The sequence below is a fragment of the Clinocottus analis genome, unplaced genomic scaffold (assembly GCF_023055335.1).
Source record: "Clinocottus analis isolate CAN_PGR_092001 unplaced genomic scaffold, fCliAna1.0.p SCAF_10, whole genome shotgun sequence".
NCBI classification, from domain to species: Eukaryota; Metazoa; Chordata; class Actinopteri; order Perciformes; family Cottidae; genus Clinocottus; species Clinocottus analis.
Window position 1 is genome coordinate 15,448,931 of NW_027175821.1, and position 18,084 is coordinate 15,467,014.

The following is an 18,084-nucleotide window of genomic DNA, read 5'->3' on the forward strand; positions in this document are numbered from 1 at the left end:
GTACTAGCATGTTAGCAAAACCATAATTTTACATATTGGAATGTCACTGCATGCAAACAGACACATTTAATTACACTGTTGCATTCAGGGTGCCAAACAAGCCATGCAGAGGGCAAAAACATGTTGGCACTCAAGTCACAACCCATAACATATCCGAAAGAAGGAGCATGTGCCGCTGTGCTAAATGTAATTCATGATGTCTCCATTCACTCTGAGCAGCGTTAGATGTTTCAGCCAAACATTGAAAGCTATGAAGTTATGGTGGAAGACAAAATACCACATATTAAAAAGGACTATAATGTAGAAAAGAAGTAGAAAGTTCATTGACTGTGGCACTGTGACAATATCTGGTTGTTGCCAGAATACTCCCAGGCCCCTTCCTTCCTCAAGAGGGTAAAATAAACTATTCATCATTTGTGTCAGGAGTGAGAGAAGAGCTAAAGTGTCTCGACCCAGTTGGTACACACAGCCCCCGTCTCTCCCATCACTGTTTGTTTGCTGGTGTTGCTCGTTTCCTGACCTGGACGACAGTATGACGAGGTCAGCCGGGAGGTGATCCCCATTTGCAGCTCTGACTACTTCCCCAACAGAAAGCTGATGTTCCCAACCACACACCAGCAGGGGGCGAAAGAGCAGGTGTGGCAGTTGTTTGCACAGCAGGCAGCATAGGAGAGAGATGAGGGAGGGATGGAGAGGATAAAAAACACAGACGGACAGACAAACAGCAAACACATATGAGGGGAGAGAGAAATGAGAAGAGCACAACGATCAGCTGTGTGGTCAGAGGGTAAGGTTGGTCATCTGTTCCCCTTTTCACAAAACCATTTAGAAAAACATGACATGGTAAAGTTGATGATAAAATGACTCAGAGGGGTTCCGTTTTAAATTTATGCAGAACAAACATGTGGTATGTTGTGATTGAAGTCTTGCCTGTAGAAGACATTTTGTTTTTAGAAAAATCTAAATAAATTTGTGATGAATTTGTAATAAAAAAAATCCAAAAAAGGGGGGTTTCAGAATCAATGTGAGCTCTAACGCAGGACCAAATGTGTTTTTGAAAAGGTGAAGGAGGGAGGTATGTTGACATGACTGATCAATCCTAATCCAGTATCACGTCACCACTGTCCCACATAGAGAAATGATGGTTGTCACAGCGAGATACAGAAAGGCCTCACATGTCTTTACTTGGCTCTTTAAGTTACGCATTACTGAACAACATTTACATCCCAATAAAATGGCCAGCTTCACATTGGCTCTATTTATTATCTAACCATCACTTCTTTAGGGAGAGTCGAGGGAGAGCAAAAAGAAGAAAGAAGGGAGACAATTCCACAGAGTCTGGCAGCAGGGTGGACTCTTATACCTGGACGACAAAATGACAGCATCCGCAGGAACAAAATCACTGCCATTTACTTTAATAATATCACCCACTGCAACCTGTGAACATAAACTGGTTACTGCTGACGGCCTAAAAGACAGCACAAAACATGAGCTCTACATCTGGAGCAAAAATGTATGTGAGAAAAAAAAGGGAAAAGGACATTAAAGCAGTAAACATCGGACAGAAACAGCTGGAGTCTTCTTTCTATTATTACCACAGTTTGCATTACAAGTGTATATGCAATCATTCAGAAGCTTCAGAAGAAACAAATTAACTGTAGTTATCAACATTTTCAATTATAATACATTGAAATGAACCATAAATTTCAAACAAAGAGTTCCTCATGGCTGCACAAAATGTTTGTTGTATTAATAATTGACTTAATCTCATGTATTTTGTCGGCCATCAACATAATTAAATTATCAAATATCCAGAATTGCGAATAAATTCTCAATCAACACAGCAACCAAAACAATATGAAATACTTAAATATGGTACCTTTTATCGTATCAACAAAATCTATTATTATCTATTCTAATCTATTATTATTAATAATAGTGATCTAGGTATATTTAGCAATAAAATAAACAAAAACAAGTGATCATTTTGGCCTCATTCGAGCTGCTCTGAAAGAGTTACGAGTTGAAAGAGTTTGGAGACCAAAGTGAGTGAAGCCGCTTTTACAATATGCATGATGAAGATGTAAAACACATCAATTATTTAAAGCCAGCCTTTTTAGAGAGGTTTATGTGTGTATAAATGGGAGGGACACAGCGATTTTCTCTCTGCATGAACAAAGTCAATGTGTGAATCAAATACTTAGCTAGACAATGTTTTAGTCACAGAAACTCTGGGCCATCACATCACTTTGATGCAGAAAATGTCTACTTAATAGTCAGTTAATTTTCATTTAATCTTATCTTACGTACTTCCGAAACCCCACTCCCTTCCACATATACTGCCACACACATCTTGTTTTATTTCCGCATCTCATTGTGTCATGACACAACGTCTTATACAACGTAATTAATTTACCTACGTAAAAACATTCCTATCTGTTTTTTGGGCTTTTTGTCTCATCTTAATAACTTACATTTCCATTCCCATAATAATAATGAAATTATCAGATCAGGATTGGAGATGGGGATTATGTTTACACAGACAATCTCCTGCTGTTAATGTAGTTATCAAGAACAGAGAGACAAATACTTTGATTCATAAATCACTCAATATTTCTTGTCTGTCTCATATGCCAAGTGCAGAAACAAATAGGAATCTTTGACTGCACGCTGAATGTACCATCTAATGGATAAAGAAATATTACTACTTAAAAAACAGTCTACACTCACTCATTTCTGCGCTCCCTGGTGTTTTATCTGCTTTTAGAGAAAATGTTCCAGCCACAGTAATGAAACAGTTTCATTATGAGGGAAGAGAGGAAGCTTCTCTTTGTCCTCCAGCATTGCCTTCTAATGACCGTCCACATGGAAACGCTGGATTAATTAGCGACCAGATACTAGAGGGGTGAGGGGGCGTGCGTGTGTGTGCGTGTGTGTGTGTGTGTGTCTACAGAATGTGAGAGATTTCTCAAAATTGACAAAGAAGGCGAAATCTGCTCTAGTTGAATAAAATGTGAGCTGGTGGACATGACCGTGAGTGACATACCTTCTCCCAGTGCACAATCTCCCAGGCACCGTTCCTCAGTACTGTGTTGAGAAATGAGAGCCATGGAGGAAGTTACAGCAAGAGACAAAGAGGAAGTAAAAAAAAGTAGGAGCCATATTATAATGCAGGCATCAGGGTTTTAAGACTTACTTACTTGTTGGCAAAGTAAACACCTCTATAGACAATACTTTAGCATTTTCTAGTAAAATCATTAACACAATGGCTTTCCTGTTCAAAAACCTGGAGGAATGATTGACTGTACCTTGACATTCTTTTCTGTTGACAACGCTGTCAGCATTGTGGCGTTTCTGTAAGGACAAAAAGAACAAACATATTATCCTCTGAATATACATTAACTCAAAAGTAACGACAAACAAATGAGGGAAGAAAAACTATCCAAGACTTGAATCGGAGGAAAATGGCCTGGAAAGGCCGACGCAGTATAGCACCACTGACCAGCGTCGGTGAGAGAGAGGGAGATGGATTTATCAAAGTCGGCGTTCACAAGCTGAAGAAAGATTACACCTTTGCACCGACTGTGGAGTTCATGTGAATATTCTCACTACGACTACCCAGACTCATATTACGCTGTACTGCATTTGAGTAATGCCTTCGTTCAACGCCCCCTTCAGTACCACGACAGCATACAGTTTCTGCACTGGTGGCCCTAATACAAATCCAATAGTTTTGGTGAAGTTGATGATTAAATTAACCCTTTGTAACAGCTTGGAGAGAGAAAAAAGGAGTATGCACATCCAGCTGGCTCTGGACCGAGCAGAGACATTACTGTAAAAAAAGAAAAATATGCACAATGTTCTTTTCTTACTGTGTCAATATGATACTGTCGGGCCTTTCATTTTGAGGAGTGGGTATGAGGAAATGTGTCGTTTGTGTGAGAAGAAGATCTGATGAGTTGAAACTTTGCACAGTAACAGGAAAGACAAGGAGTCGTGTGCAGATTCTGCTTCTTGCCTCGACCAGAACACCTTTAAGTGCTCTAAAAACAAGGAAACCTGAAGATCTACAGGTCCACGACAAGGAGTTACACACCATCTTGATAATGATTATATGATAAGATCAAAAAGGTTGGAACAGCTATTAAAAGGATGTTGTGAGATTATTTTTCCATCTACTCATTTAGTGTTACATAACTGTCCAATAGGAGGGAAAAACAGGATTAAAACAGTGAAGCTTTCATTAGAGCTGCCCCGTGTGACAAACTTTACATCACAGTTTTAATCCCGCTATCAGCTGCACTGAGCTACAGTTCAAGAAACTACAGTAAAGGAAATAATGTAACGACTTAAAACAAGTGCAACGAATGCTCTGATTCCTGTATATTGCATCTTAAATTCACCATCGAGCAGTAGTGTAATTGACATTGAAGTAGCATCTCCAAACAAACTTAACAAACTATCCTATATGTGCCGTTTACGACCGTATCAAAATACCAATCAGCAGGATTACTTCCTCTCATGTCCATCTTGTCTGCTGAACAGTCATGCAATCAACTGTGACTTCAACAGATGATTCCAAGGGACAGCTTGTCAACTAGCATCATGCTGAGTAATAATGTGTTGCTGAGTCTGTCTCATAGAAATAATCACTGTGTTTTACAACGTGGCTCCGAAAAGCAACATGTGCTGTACTTGATTAGTGAGGAGAGGACAAATCCACTCATGTCCCCGCTAATAATCTGTTTACTTTGAAGATCCATTCTAATTGAGCCTAATTCTAATTCAATTTAAAGCCAATTTGGGTAATTTGGCTCACTGTACTGTATATATCAAGAGGGGAAAAAATACTTCTTAATGCTGACAGAGAAAAGAGAGCAGCTGAAGGTTGGTTGCATCAATACACTTTCTGGAGGAGAGGTATTCAGTCTCCTCAGCCAGAGTTCTCTAATGATCTGTGGACTAAAGCTACCGACCTTATAGCAACAAAAGCATCTGTCTAATGCTACAGCTGCTATTACCCAGTCATATCCAAGCCTGTATTATACATAGTTCCTCTGAACAACAATCATTTGAAAAGCTTCAAATGAATGAAATATGCTCTCTTTTGTTCCATCCCTTCTTTCAAGTCCCTCTCTCTCTGATTTTATATTCTAGTGTGCTTCTCGTACTTCAACTCATCCACTACCCGACCGAATCAAATTTGTTTTAATATCCCAGCAACATGCTGTGGTGACTAATGAATCGGTCGGCTGTGTCTGTGGACTTCAGTCTTTTATCAGCTAGTTTTATGCAAAGAAAAAAAAAGTTTTCTCATGGAGATCTTCACAAAGATCATTCAACATCACCTGTGCAAAAGACATCAGGTATTGTCATTCGTCCACACTATCTGCTCCTGCTGTGCAGACCAGGACACCACTTCTGGTCCTGCTGTGAGGCCGAGGCGGGAGTGTCTTAAAACATGCGTTATCTCTACTGACCAGCAGGGCGCGACTCCTCCGGCTGCAAAAAGAAGTCTGATTGTATAGAAGTTTATGAGAAAATGACCCTACTTCGCACTTGAAACATTGTAAACATGAGTGTAAGATCTCAATCGCTAGTTGCAAGTCTTCTTTAATACAGGATTGATGTTAATTTGCTGTTTCTGTGGCAACGGTAGCTCCCGTGATTTACGCTACATTATTATCTTTATTTGTTGTTGTTTTTGTGTTTATTCTTAAAAAGGTATATGAAAAAACACATTCATCAACATCTGAAAAAGAAGTGTGGGTATTGGATTTAGAGGATCACCGACCTGCCGGACCAAACCCCACCAAACTGGCACCGATCCAAGAACCTTGATTTAACAAAAGAAGGTCTCATTTAGAGACAAATAGGCCAGAAAGCAAAGTATGCTTTAGGACGGGCTTACTGTGATTGACAGGTTGCTGCCGCACTCCTTCAAATTCCAAATACTTTCGTTCAGCGGTTGCAAAAAAACAACAACATGGTGTCAGCCGTATCCCAAGATGGCGACGGTACAATCGCCGTACTTGAGGCTTCAAAAAGGTAATCCACAAACCAAGTGACGCCGCAATGACTACGTCCACTTTCTATATACACCTTCGGTACAGACCCACCTCAATTCATTAAAGTGTAGTCAGAGTGAACCTGTATTTGTATATACGTAGCGCCACAAATTTTCCTGCATGTCCCCACGTCTCATATTCTGTCTCTTCCTATTCCACTCTCTCGCTCCTTCTGTCCCACGAGAAAAGGAGATGTGCTGTGTTCAGATGATGTGTGTAATCACAGTGCAGTGGAAGACGTGTAAGCATGCAGAGGTTATGCGTAAATATGCAGTATCAGGCCTCTGTAGACATCAGCTATAGAGGGGGGAAATCTGAATGCAGCAAAAGATGAAAGGACAGAGCATCTGCAATGTTACCTTCATTAACCGGCTCTGGCTTCAGCCAATGTGATGCAGTAGTGAAGGGGGTTCAAAGGTGCCAAATGCCCACCTGCTAGGCTCAGGCATCACCATGTGAGAGCGCTTGTGAAGCAACATAAATGCTTCCAATCTTATACTACTTTAACTTAACAGAGTGATACACCTTTTACTGTGTAAAAGAGCAACACACAACAAGATTTTAAGCTGAAGGATAGTTTAACTACTCAGAACCAACAGCCTGAGTCTGCTGCAGCAAAGACAACAACAAGGTAAGATATTTGCTGTACAGTGTGTGTGTCCATAGTGCATGATTCATGAAGTTAGGGGTCAGTGTTGCCCTGCCAGGTCAACCTGTGAGAGACAGCGCAGTGCAGAGAACAGACGCGTGTGTGCAGGTGACCTTCACCAATAAAGACAGAGTCATCACCACTCCGCTCCCATGTTTTTCACAACAGACAGAAAGAGAGAGAGAGAGAGAGAGAGAGAGAGAGAGAGAGAGAGAGAAATAGAGAGAGAGAGAGAGAGAGAGAGAGAGAGAGAGAGAGAGAGAGAGAGAGAGCGCTGCGCTAGTCCCCTCAGCCCGAGATAGAGGCTAATAGTATAGAGTAACTGTCCACTGGGACCTGCATAGAGGATCGCATTGCAGGGTCACTGCAATAGAGTACAATGCAACATTCCCTCACTTAGTTCAGAAGGGGCTTGAGTGAATTACTTGCCAAAACCAACACACACATTTTTTGAAGCCTTTAACTTCCCAGCAAACAACTAAAAGATAAAATCAAAACAAAATACCAGAATCAACCTTTCTTATTAAATAGATTGCGTGACCTTTTCCTAAGCATCTGTTCAACAGCTCAGGCTGGCTCGAGGGCAGACGGTTGTTTTGTTTAGTTAGTACTAACTGTCTTTGTGCGTGAGCATCCAGTATCTAGGTTAATTGACTGAATGAGTACTGCGGGTGCAGTAGGGTGCAGCTGTGACTTCTGAAATGAGTGTGTCCGTATGTCTGATGGTGAGTCGATATGTTGGGGAGTATTCTGTGGTCATATACACGACCATCAGTTCACGGCACTCAGGGGACATACTGTACAGTAGGAGACAAATCAAAAGCCCACACAGGAGAAGTTCTTAAAGATTAAGAGAACTATTGCTCTGCTTTACCATTAGGTAGAGAAACATTTTCAGAGAACTAGATTGTACTTCATGTATATGAGAATATACATTAAGTAAACAAGCATCGTCTTTTGAAAGGTATTGGTGTCTGCAGTTTGGTTTGCTATTGAGTATATTAAAGGAATATATGGATACAAGTTATTTATGTTAAACAGACAAAATAAGAATTTTGCAAAAATGGTACAAACCCTTTTACCGCACACTAATACATATGGATATAAATTGTCTCAATACTGTCTGAATTCATGTGATATCTGTGATGCAGCTAAAGATGCTTCAAACCGAATGCAAAAGTGAACCTTCAAACTGTTTGTGACTGCCTTTTTATAGCTGCTGTCTGAGAGAATCAATGTTTGGTTACTTTATTTGTACACGTTGACGTATTTATTCATGTGTTTTTTATTCCTGCAGTAATGATGTTTTTCTAGATCAGATAATGTCTCTCAGGTAAATCACGTTTAAAACATCTTATGACAAACTAGTTTGTAAGATTATATTTCATACTGAACGTTGTATGTAAAGAACACTTTAAAGTCCAACTTTTTCACAAAAAGAGAGATCTTTCAACGGAGTGAAGCAAACACCAAAGCTAGTATAGAATAATATCTGAGGTTTGACTTACCAGATCCTCAATGAATTCCTTGACAGCAGCCACCACCAGGATGAAAAGCAGCGGCACTAGTGTGGTCCAGCGACCCGTGGGAGACACATCTGGGATTTGCTGAAAGAGACATAGATTTTTTTTTTTTTAAATAAGAATATTGCAAAGGCAGACTACAAGTTCAACTTCATCAGCTCCCACCCCGAACCCACCAACATGCCAAACACATTTGCGAGCGCCCTCTAATAGGATGACAGCAGCCAACAGACAAAGCTTTCCCTTCTCAGCACACTATTCTACCCAAATTTAATAAGTGGGCTTACAGCTCATTTGCAATTGTAACATGGTTCATATTTATCTTAGACAGAAACACAGTCGCTGGGGTCACCAATAGGCCTATAAATCACCACACATTGCATAACCACAATTTGACAGCTTAATTAAAGAAAAGTATATATATATATATATATATATATATATATATATATATATATATATATATATATATTCAATCCAGCCCAACCAACTGTCTTAGTACAATTATAATGTTCCTTCTTACCACTGACGGTTTAATGATTTGGCCATTTTAAGTCTTTCAAAATTAACAGTCAAACACCAGCGTAATTAAAGCCAAGCGAGGGCCACAGGAGATCGTCAGTGTTATACAGCTCGGCGGAAATTTGAGCGAAATAGATCTCACGTCTCCCTCATGTGCAGAGATGTTTTATTCAAGGTCACAACATCGACAGGGCAGGTAATGAAGATTCACACTAGCTGTTATTCAAAGCACTTTCTTCAAGGTCACTGGGTAGAGCCCGTTCCTGTCCGCAGGTCTCATTAATGTAGGGTAGTCCATCAGCACGGATGTAGGTAAAGACAGAATCTTACCTCCATGCAGTCTTCCTTCTCTCTTTATTTCAAATTGTCTATGACGCTTTGAACAACTGAGACATGAATTTTGTCCCCTTTTAAATCACATAGTAATTTTGTTGGTTGAGGCTTTAAGTGTTCTTAAAATGGATTCATGTTGACCTACAGTATGCATGTAAACCCCTGCAAGCTTCCTCAAGGCGAGAAAGTTTTTGTTCCAGTCGTGCTAAGATCTGTAGCTATTGTTGAGCAGGAATCAAACCCCTACTCTCTACTCTCTGAATTGTGGCTCCACATCAGTTGGACTATTTGAGCGTGTTGCCCACATCCTATGACACACAAAGTAAAGCACAGTGCAGTTTCTTCACTGTTGTGTAGAAATAAGGGTACAGTGAAGGAACAAAATATAGTACGTGGCGGCTCATGCATTTTCAAGGCATGAAATATACATTATGCCGTGTTAAGCCTGCAAGCATATCTAGTTCCCCTTTAAAGGAGTAACGCATATTACATGTATTATTCATTATCAAGATATACTACATATATAGTACTGTGTGCGTGTGCGTGTGTGTGTGTGTGTGTGTGTGTGTGTGTGTGTGAGAGAACCATGATTCAACATTTTATGGCGGTTTAAAAGTTATTTTGGTCTGTGAATCTATTTCACAGAAGCACAGCAACACCACAACTTACCTGCAACAGTGCAATGAAGAGAAAGAAGGCATTGGCTGCCCTCCTGAACTGCGAGTAGAGGAACCGGGGAAGGAAGGTGAGGACATTGTATTTGGCTGTGCTGAAGACGGCACCGGGCAGCGAACAAGGTCGTGGTTGGAGGAAGGAGCAAGAGAGAGGGAGACATAAGAGAGACAAATGGTTAGATGTAAATTTAAAAAAATCTATCTCCAATAATTAATATCGTCCTCCACCCATTCAATAAGTCATTTCTGCTGTAGAGACAGAGAGAGAGGTACATGACTGTGTTTGTGTGCGAGACTGAAGAATAGCAGAGACTTGTGGACTCAACGATCATAAAGAATAATTAGGAGTAAGAAGGGAGCTGGCAGAAGGGAGGCAGAGCTCCTGGCAGACATGAGTTATGTTGCTTGTGCTGCAGCCGGGCTGGGTTGGGTGGGGCAGGGGCGGTGGGGCAGCGATGGTGGTGTATTGAGGCTTGTGGAGCCTTCAACAACCTGAGAGTCAGCCCACCAGCAGTCTGATTTACAGCATTGTTAAAGGGCCAGACAGAACAGATACTTTGGGAGTACATATATGCCATGCCACTGGCAATGCTTTGCTCTGCTTGCTCACGCACACACAAAAGCCGTCACAAACACACAGGCAAAATACCAGAGAGTGCAGCCTCCAACTCGTCTAAAGGGGGTGAAGCATATGGCAGTAAATGTCAGTGATATCACTGTTGCACTCCTGTTAGACTGAATCATATTTGCAGCATGTTTCACTTGTAGCACGCTCACAAAACACAATGCAAAGTTGTGGGGAAAACAGCAAACATTGAATCGAGTCAATAAAAAAACATTCACTGTCATGCTGACCGCCAGGTACTGCGCAGCCGTCCACGGTGAGTGAGAGGGACGGAGCGAAAGCGAGTGAGTAAGAGGTAGGCATTGTTCTGACAGCAGTACAATGTAATGCCAGCCGCACAGAGGAGGCTGATTAAGAGCCTTGTCAGAAAAATAGTCAAGAAAGATTCAACTTTGTTTCATTCAACAAAGTCTAGTCTTTATATTCTGGTCTAAGGATTTTAGTTTCTGTGAAAGGATCTCTGGGTCACCTGTAAAGCTTCAGAGCGATTTATGGAGCCAATTTACATATATTCTAATGTACATCAGTGCTGACATAGAATAATATGACGCAAAGACAGGTCATATTCTGTCATCTTCCCTTTCACTTTGAAATTATATGACACTATAGAAGAGGTATGAGCGATTCCATTCAGGCCTGATTGCTTGTCCTTAAATAGGTAAAAAAGGTCACACTTGAATTTTTCCTCATACATTTTGGTGCCCGAATTTTCACAGTCCAATTTGAGCCACTTTTTCTTGATGTTACAACTTGAATTGAGGAGTAAATTGAAACAAAGTAAAAAAAATTTTTTAAAACTACTACTACTACTACTACTACTACTACTACTACTACTACTACTACTACTAGTGTTAGTAGTAGTAAAACATGTAGGGGGATGTCGAGTAATCATTAGGTTTATATCCTGTGTTTGTCTTTTTTAAATGATAACATATTTGGGTGTTTCTAAAGGACATATGAGTTTAAAGATAGCTAGCTAGATAGTTCCCTGTAACACAAGAAACACAATAGATACTAGTTTAGGTAATTTACAAAAACATCCAAGTTCCACATTTGGTCACAAATAGTTTCTGGCGAAGCTGCAGTTTCATCCTAAAGGCCCTGGCTTCGTCGATGCTTGCTCTAAATGCATCCGTCATCTCGTCTCTGGGATCATCTTTCTGCTTATTGCCTTATTTTCTTCACTTCATTCTTCTGATCTCACGGGGTAGTACTATAAAGCACGATGGGCCTTATTCTCAAGTTACTCCTGTAAAATGTATTACTTCCTCCACTGAAGCCGGGCAAGATAAAGAGCTCATTTAACAATCTGTTTAATGGACAATTATAGATCTTACATTTTACTTCCTGGCAGTGACAGAGGATCCAGACAACAGGAGAGAATCGGCTCCTCCATGCCACTCACTGATTCAGATTATAGGCCATGCAGCACCGATCAAACTTGACATGTCATCCATCACCATTTCCACCACAGTAGAAAAGTTTGACATTACAGGAACACCTATTTTGGTTTATCTTATTAGTTAAAACTAGATCTGTGCATGTTAAGTCAAGTAAACTTTTTTTGTTCCTATTTTAAACACTCTTTATTAACACCTTAAACATTTAATAAACGGTGAAACACTGATCTTTTCCATAATATTTAAACATTTACCGGTTTATTTTAATGCAATTGAAATGACACTCCTCAAAATGTAACAAAACACTAAAGGCATTGATGTCACATGTTAACACTGACACACACAAAATAACTTGGAGAAGAACAAACTGGTGATGAGGATGTTCTGCGTCATGACTTGCAAAACTTCCATGATTGATAATGACAGAAGATAATGTTGAAATGACCCCGGGGCCATGGGGACTCTAACCGGGCTGCCAGGGGCCACGAATAGAAACAAATATGAGCCATCTTTTCACCAGATGAAGATTATCACAGTAAATAAAGTTGAAGCTTATATCAAACAGATTATTTATTCTTTCATTCAGCTCAAATGTATAGGGTTAAAAAAGAAATGTAATGTAGTTTAAGTTGAAGTGTTTTCACTGCTGTCATACAGTTGGATCTGAAGAAAAACTTAGTTTGACATTTCGTAATTTGGGATATTGGTTATGATTTTTGATTTATGATTCACGATTAAATAATTGAGACCTTGATTATTCATCCCAATTGTTCAATTTAGTCAACTTCACAGCCAATCATAATATTTGAATTTGGAAAAGCTAAAATTGTGTGTTTGTTTTAGGTGAACAAACATTAAACAGAAAACGTGATTCAAGATTTAACCGTTGATAAGATCAGTTTCACCACGCATTTTATTTCATGATCAAATATTTCCTAGATTGAAATTCCATGTCCAGAAAAATAGATTAAATAGTGTTTGGATCAAACGAATGGCTTGTAGCACACTTGTTTTACAGTACACTGCTATGGGAGGAAAAATCTCTGCAGATGGATTTACCAGCATATATTCAACCACAGAAGAGATATTCAAATCAGCCAAGGCCGTCAGCTAGCCAAGGAACCTATACAAACAATTCAGATGCTTCATTTGCAGAAGCCGTTTATGAATCAGAATTCAATTTATTATTATTAGAACCTGCATACGGTCATTTGACGTCCACATCCAATAAATGAAGTCAAGTCAACAGGTCGGGCCAGAATCCTGTATGAATGAATGAGCTCTTGTTTAGTATCTTTCAAGATGTGCTGCTAATTGAGTTTGTAACATTGCATACAATGAATACTGCAATTTCACCAGTTAAAAGTGATGTTGTCATGTGCACGGTTTAATATCTAATTATGGTATACCGTTGAAAAGAAAAGCTCAGATCTGGACAGAATAAAATAAAAAGCCAGCTCGTCAGTGAATATACCACACGCTGAAATGCGTAGGTCATGTGGTTAGGTGATTGAGGCACATTAGATTTATATTAATCACAACTATACAATGTGTCAGGTCAATGTCATGTGTAGTCAATGTGCGTGTTGTGTGTCCATGTCCGTCTATCACAATTGTCCCCACAAGACGTGCAACTTTATCATGTCATGGATAAATGGTTTGCACAGTCACTCCTGTTTGACATAGGATTATTTGTCAAGGTCTCATCAAGTGATCACCTCCATGTTGGAACCAGACCTGTGTAGCTCGTTCAGCTGAACAAACAATCCACAACAATCCTCATGCATACAAGAGAGAACAGGCTCCCTTTCTGTTATGAGGCAGGATCTGTGTGAAGGTGAGCGGTGACATTTTCTGCAGGTATTGACGCTGCAGAGGGAGAGCAAGTGAAAGCAAGAAACCTGTGAGTGCTGCTTGTAGGATTAGATTCACATTTTTTCACAGATGCTGCCACTGTAAGTGTCTCCACAGGTCACTTTGAGACAGCAACCAATCCTCTTTAATAAATGGGATCTGTAAAATGGTTTAAAGTCTGATGGGCCTCCGGAGCTTGAGGTGAATTTGTGGACGCATTTCGAATTCAGGAAACACAGGGACAAAGATGTCAACAAATATGCGTCTATGTATTTTACTATTCTAATACTGCAGCAGTACTTCAAGTTTAGAAAGCATTTGACAAGACACAACTTGGATGCATTACAGTCAGCTCCAAAAGTGGTGGGTCTGAAACAAATGCGGCTTGAATAGGCATTAACATGCAAGCTGTCATCCAGTTCCCTTTTGTGCTCAGAGAAAAGACTGTTGACATTTCTATCGCTAATAACTGAGCTGTATTCGTGCATCACTTTTGTTCATTACTAAAACTGCTATTTAATGTACAGTATCAGTATTGGATTGCATGTCATTCACATCAAAGCCAAGTGATTGTCAATATGATTAAACTGGGAGGCCGACAGCTATAGTCATACTTTAGATCAGCCAAATATTTGGAAAGTCTATAATAATGATTCATCCCTTAACCTGCTTTATGTTGACCACTGTGTTTGTGTGTTAACAGCATGAATTTCAGCCGAAAGGGCAAGGATGTGATATTATCCTTTATTTTTCAGCGATGCAGGTCGCCTGCTGAATTAATGACTGCCCCCGGTAAGGTCACAAAAATCTAATAAACCTTTAATTTTAAAAATATGCAGAAGTGCTCTTTCACAGAAAAGGTCATATTACTTAAACTTCTCTGACGCAATATCATTCAACCATCAACCATCTGTGGGAAGCATGAATTACCTCTTGGCATGTGGCCGGTGATGCTACATACCAAACAGGCTAAAATAAAGTCTTGATTACAAACGCTCATTGACCTGGGTCCATTAATAATTAATATCAAACCAAATAATTAACTAAAACAATGACAGGTGACACTGTAATAACATAACTAACTACAAAAGAAGCCTAACCTCTAAAATAAGTACAATCGGCATCCATTTTTTTTTACAGTTCAGTAATTTAAAGAAAACCTGGAGTAAGATCCCAACATTTTCTTAGGTGCTTGCGTATGTTTTGTCTCATGTCAATACATGAAGATGGCCTAACAAATGGCATAAAATAAGTAGCATTTTCATGTATTACTGCTCTTATTGTATAGCTGTCTGTGTGTAAGCACATACATATCTCAAGTTGCTCATGCAGCAGGAATGCTAACGGTAATACTCCTTGACAGAGGACGGCCTGAACCAACAAGCCTGACCTTTAATGCCAGAAGCACTGCACTCCTCCACAGGAACAACAGGATGAAAACGGCCAGTGTGGTTTATCTGGACTAAGGCGCCACCGGTGATACAAATCTTAGAGGTACTAATCAAATTGCATATACCTGGTGTTGCTTTCATGGTACCTGTAGATCAGCGATTTCTCTTGCACTTCCGTTGTGGCTCCTCATATGAAAACCACTGCTCTGTCCACTGTTTAAAAGATGGGTCCTGTATTCTACTGTCATCTTAAGAAGGTTGAATACAAAGATCTTAAGGTAAATGTATTCTTGATCAGTCTGCTATTTACCGGCTGCTTTGCAATCAAACCAGAGAAGAGTTCACAAAGTATCATACATCTTTTCTCTTTGTGACAAATTTGTACAGCATATGCTCAAACAAGCCCCTAAAATGGATTCTGAATTGTCAAGACCACTTGCTATCAGGACATTCTCCCCAGGCTGACATTTAAGTAGCAGCCACACAGTCTGGGCATGCTTTAATTCAACTGTTTTACTTGTGACTCTAAAGGTTAATGTGGGGTTACAGGCAAAGTGACAAGTTATGCTGCAGGTCACCATGAAAACTTAAGTGCTGATGGCCTCTGGGTACCAAGTCAAAAATAGCACGAACAGCAAAATCCTTGAGAGTATACAACTTTGAGTGTGAATTTATAATGCAGCTGGGATACAATTTCATTTTAAGTCACATGTTGCAAAGCATCTATCCACCTTATATATTCATACTGGATGATAAGTGATAGACGTCACCTTTTTGATTATAACCACATATTATTGCTCTTACACAAAATGTGCATCGGTTCATACAATGCATGAAGATATCTCATCATATTGAATACAAGGTCTCCTTACCTGACTCGATTGTTGCAAAACTTGGCGAACTGCGGCTGGTTGAGGTATATCAGTCGTGCATCTTCTTGGTCAGCTAAGGACGTCTTTTCTGTCGTGTCCTCCGTCTTTTCATATCCTGCAGCGTGAGAGAGAAAAAAGAAACAAAATCTTTCTTAAGCGCAAACAAAAGTAAGATGAAAACTTGTGCGTTTAAGTTGGTGAGTATCGAAAAGTCCCCAAAGGAAGTCTTTGAAGTCAATGATTTCAACTCAGAGTGAAAGCTATAGAGACTGCAGTTGACCTTGGAGCTTAAGAGGCCTTTGATACGTTATTGGTGCTGTGATGGATGTTGGCCTTGTAAAATGTCTCATTGTAATGCTTTTAAAAAGAGTATTAAACTACACTACAACACCTCTATTTCTTGTGGATATGATGCACATGAGAAAACAAGAACGTATAAGTCAGTAGCCTACAATTACTGCAGCCTACACAATACATTAAGGAGACATTTGTAATTATCTGTATGATGGACAGATCAGAAGCAATAATATAAATATAATAGCAGCGTTATGCTCAAATTGTTATCTTTATGGAGTGAAAATGTGTCTATAATATGGCAGTGGGATTTCCAAATGACATGTCACTGACAATACATCTGTCATTACCACCTACTTAGAAAAATGACAACTTGGAGAAAAACCCTGTAATATAATAACACAGTGAAAGACCTGCTTTATGTTAAAGAGCCTTATCAATGCAAAGTAGCATCCATGTACTACAACATTTGTGATATTCCTAAATGTTATATGTTTTAGGAGACTAGCGTCTTCCTCAATTTCAATGTGCATGTAAAAACCCTGGTCAAAGCCAAATGCCTTTGAAGAAAACAACTGTGGCATGCCCAAAGCATTCAGGAAATGTCCAGTCATTTTAGCAACTGCTTCTGAAAACTATTAGAGTTGAGAAATTTGTGTCGAGATTGACATCCCGTCGGCAACAGCAGATATCCGTGAGGATCAACGACAGTATTGTGGGGTCATAGCTGCAATATGCAGGTATTGTAAAAGCAATGCTTTAATCTAACTGTACTTTTTAATATGTATTTTCATATTGACACAATGTTAACATTGACACAGATACCCAGTGCCACTAAAAATTCAAACTAAACGCATAAAAGTACAGGTTACAGAATGCATTCATTCCTTAATCAAATGTTCTGCCTTCTTGATCATTAAATGAAAAGAACAAATCAAATGTTCAAATGCTAGAGTCTGCTATTCCCTGCTGAAAGAAAATCAACAAACCCTCTCCTTGGGTGGTTAACTCTCTTTATCTCCACATCTTTGAAAGAGTGAGCACTGCTCTGCTCCCACTCGGTTCAACAAAGTGGGATGGAGCAAAGTAGGTTATATCAACACATCAAATGAGGGCTGTCCGTGAGTCACAGAAATGCTTATGTATGGTGTTTTTTTAAACCACTCACTAATGTTTTGTACTTTTGGATTGGCAATCGAATTGCCAAGTACAGACACAACTTACTTTGCCTCAGTAGGCAAGGTCTAACACAGCATCACTGGACAGCTAACATACTTGCTTGCTTTCCATGCAGGAGACGAGTGCTGCGTCATGAAAAAAGGATGTCTGGGGATTTTGCGGGAATTTCTCAAGCCTCTAGCTTGAAGCTGCTTACTGCAGTGCAGGACAGCAAGTAGAAAACACACAAAAGAATCTCTCTATTGGACAGAGAGTGGCTCACAAATATACAATGATGTTCCAACCAGTACATCCAGTTTAATTAATGTATTCAAGTGCAGAACTTCCTTTTTATGACATGGTAAGTTGTCCTCTTTTGATTATCCCTTAAAAATATACCAAAACTTACTAAATACCATTTCAGATATACATAAAGCAATAGCAATGTAATGACAGACATTCCAGTTGATATGGAAGAAGACACTTAAGGCAGTGAAATGATATCTTGGTATAAAATTCACATTTTGTGTTTAGAAAACCTTCATAAAAACAATGCATATAAAAAGTGTCAGCAAATCAAATATTGTCCAGGTAAATACAACAAGCACCTTGTTAATTATTACTATTTTCAAGTAGAGACTCAGTCTTTGGACTTACTGTTCAGGAAGTTATTTTGTCAGTTTGGCATTATCAGAAATGAAAAGGATTAATTAGTGAGTCG

The 18,084-nt window shown here is 39.5% G+C and overlaps 1 protein-coding gene across 2 annotated transcripts in view; it reads right to left on the reverse strand.

Moving 5' to 3' along the window:
• atp8a1 (ATPase phospholipid transporting 8A1) overlaps positions 1-18,084 on the reverse strand; it is a 97,887-nt gene that overhangs the window by 66,436 nt on the left and 13,367 nt on the right. For both annotated transcript variants that reach the window (XM_068592539.1, XM_068592547.1), the window contains exons 2-7: positions 15,912-16,026; positions 9,765-9,864; positions 8,226-8,324; positions 3,309-3,354; positions 3,047-3,087; positions 521-594 (exon numbers count right to left, since the gene is read on the reverse strand). In XM_068592539.1, coding sequence (XP_068448640.1) covers positions 521-594; positions 3,047-3,087; positions 3,309-3,354; positions 8,226-8,324; positions 9,765-9,864; positions 15,912-16,026 — 475 coding nt within the window. The remainder of the gene's footprint in view (positions 1-520; positions 595-3,046; positions 3,088-3,308; positions 3,355-8,225; positions 8,325-9,764; positions 9,865-15,911; positions 16,027-18,084) is intronic.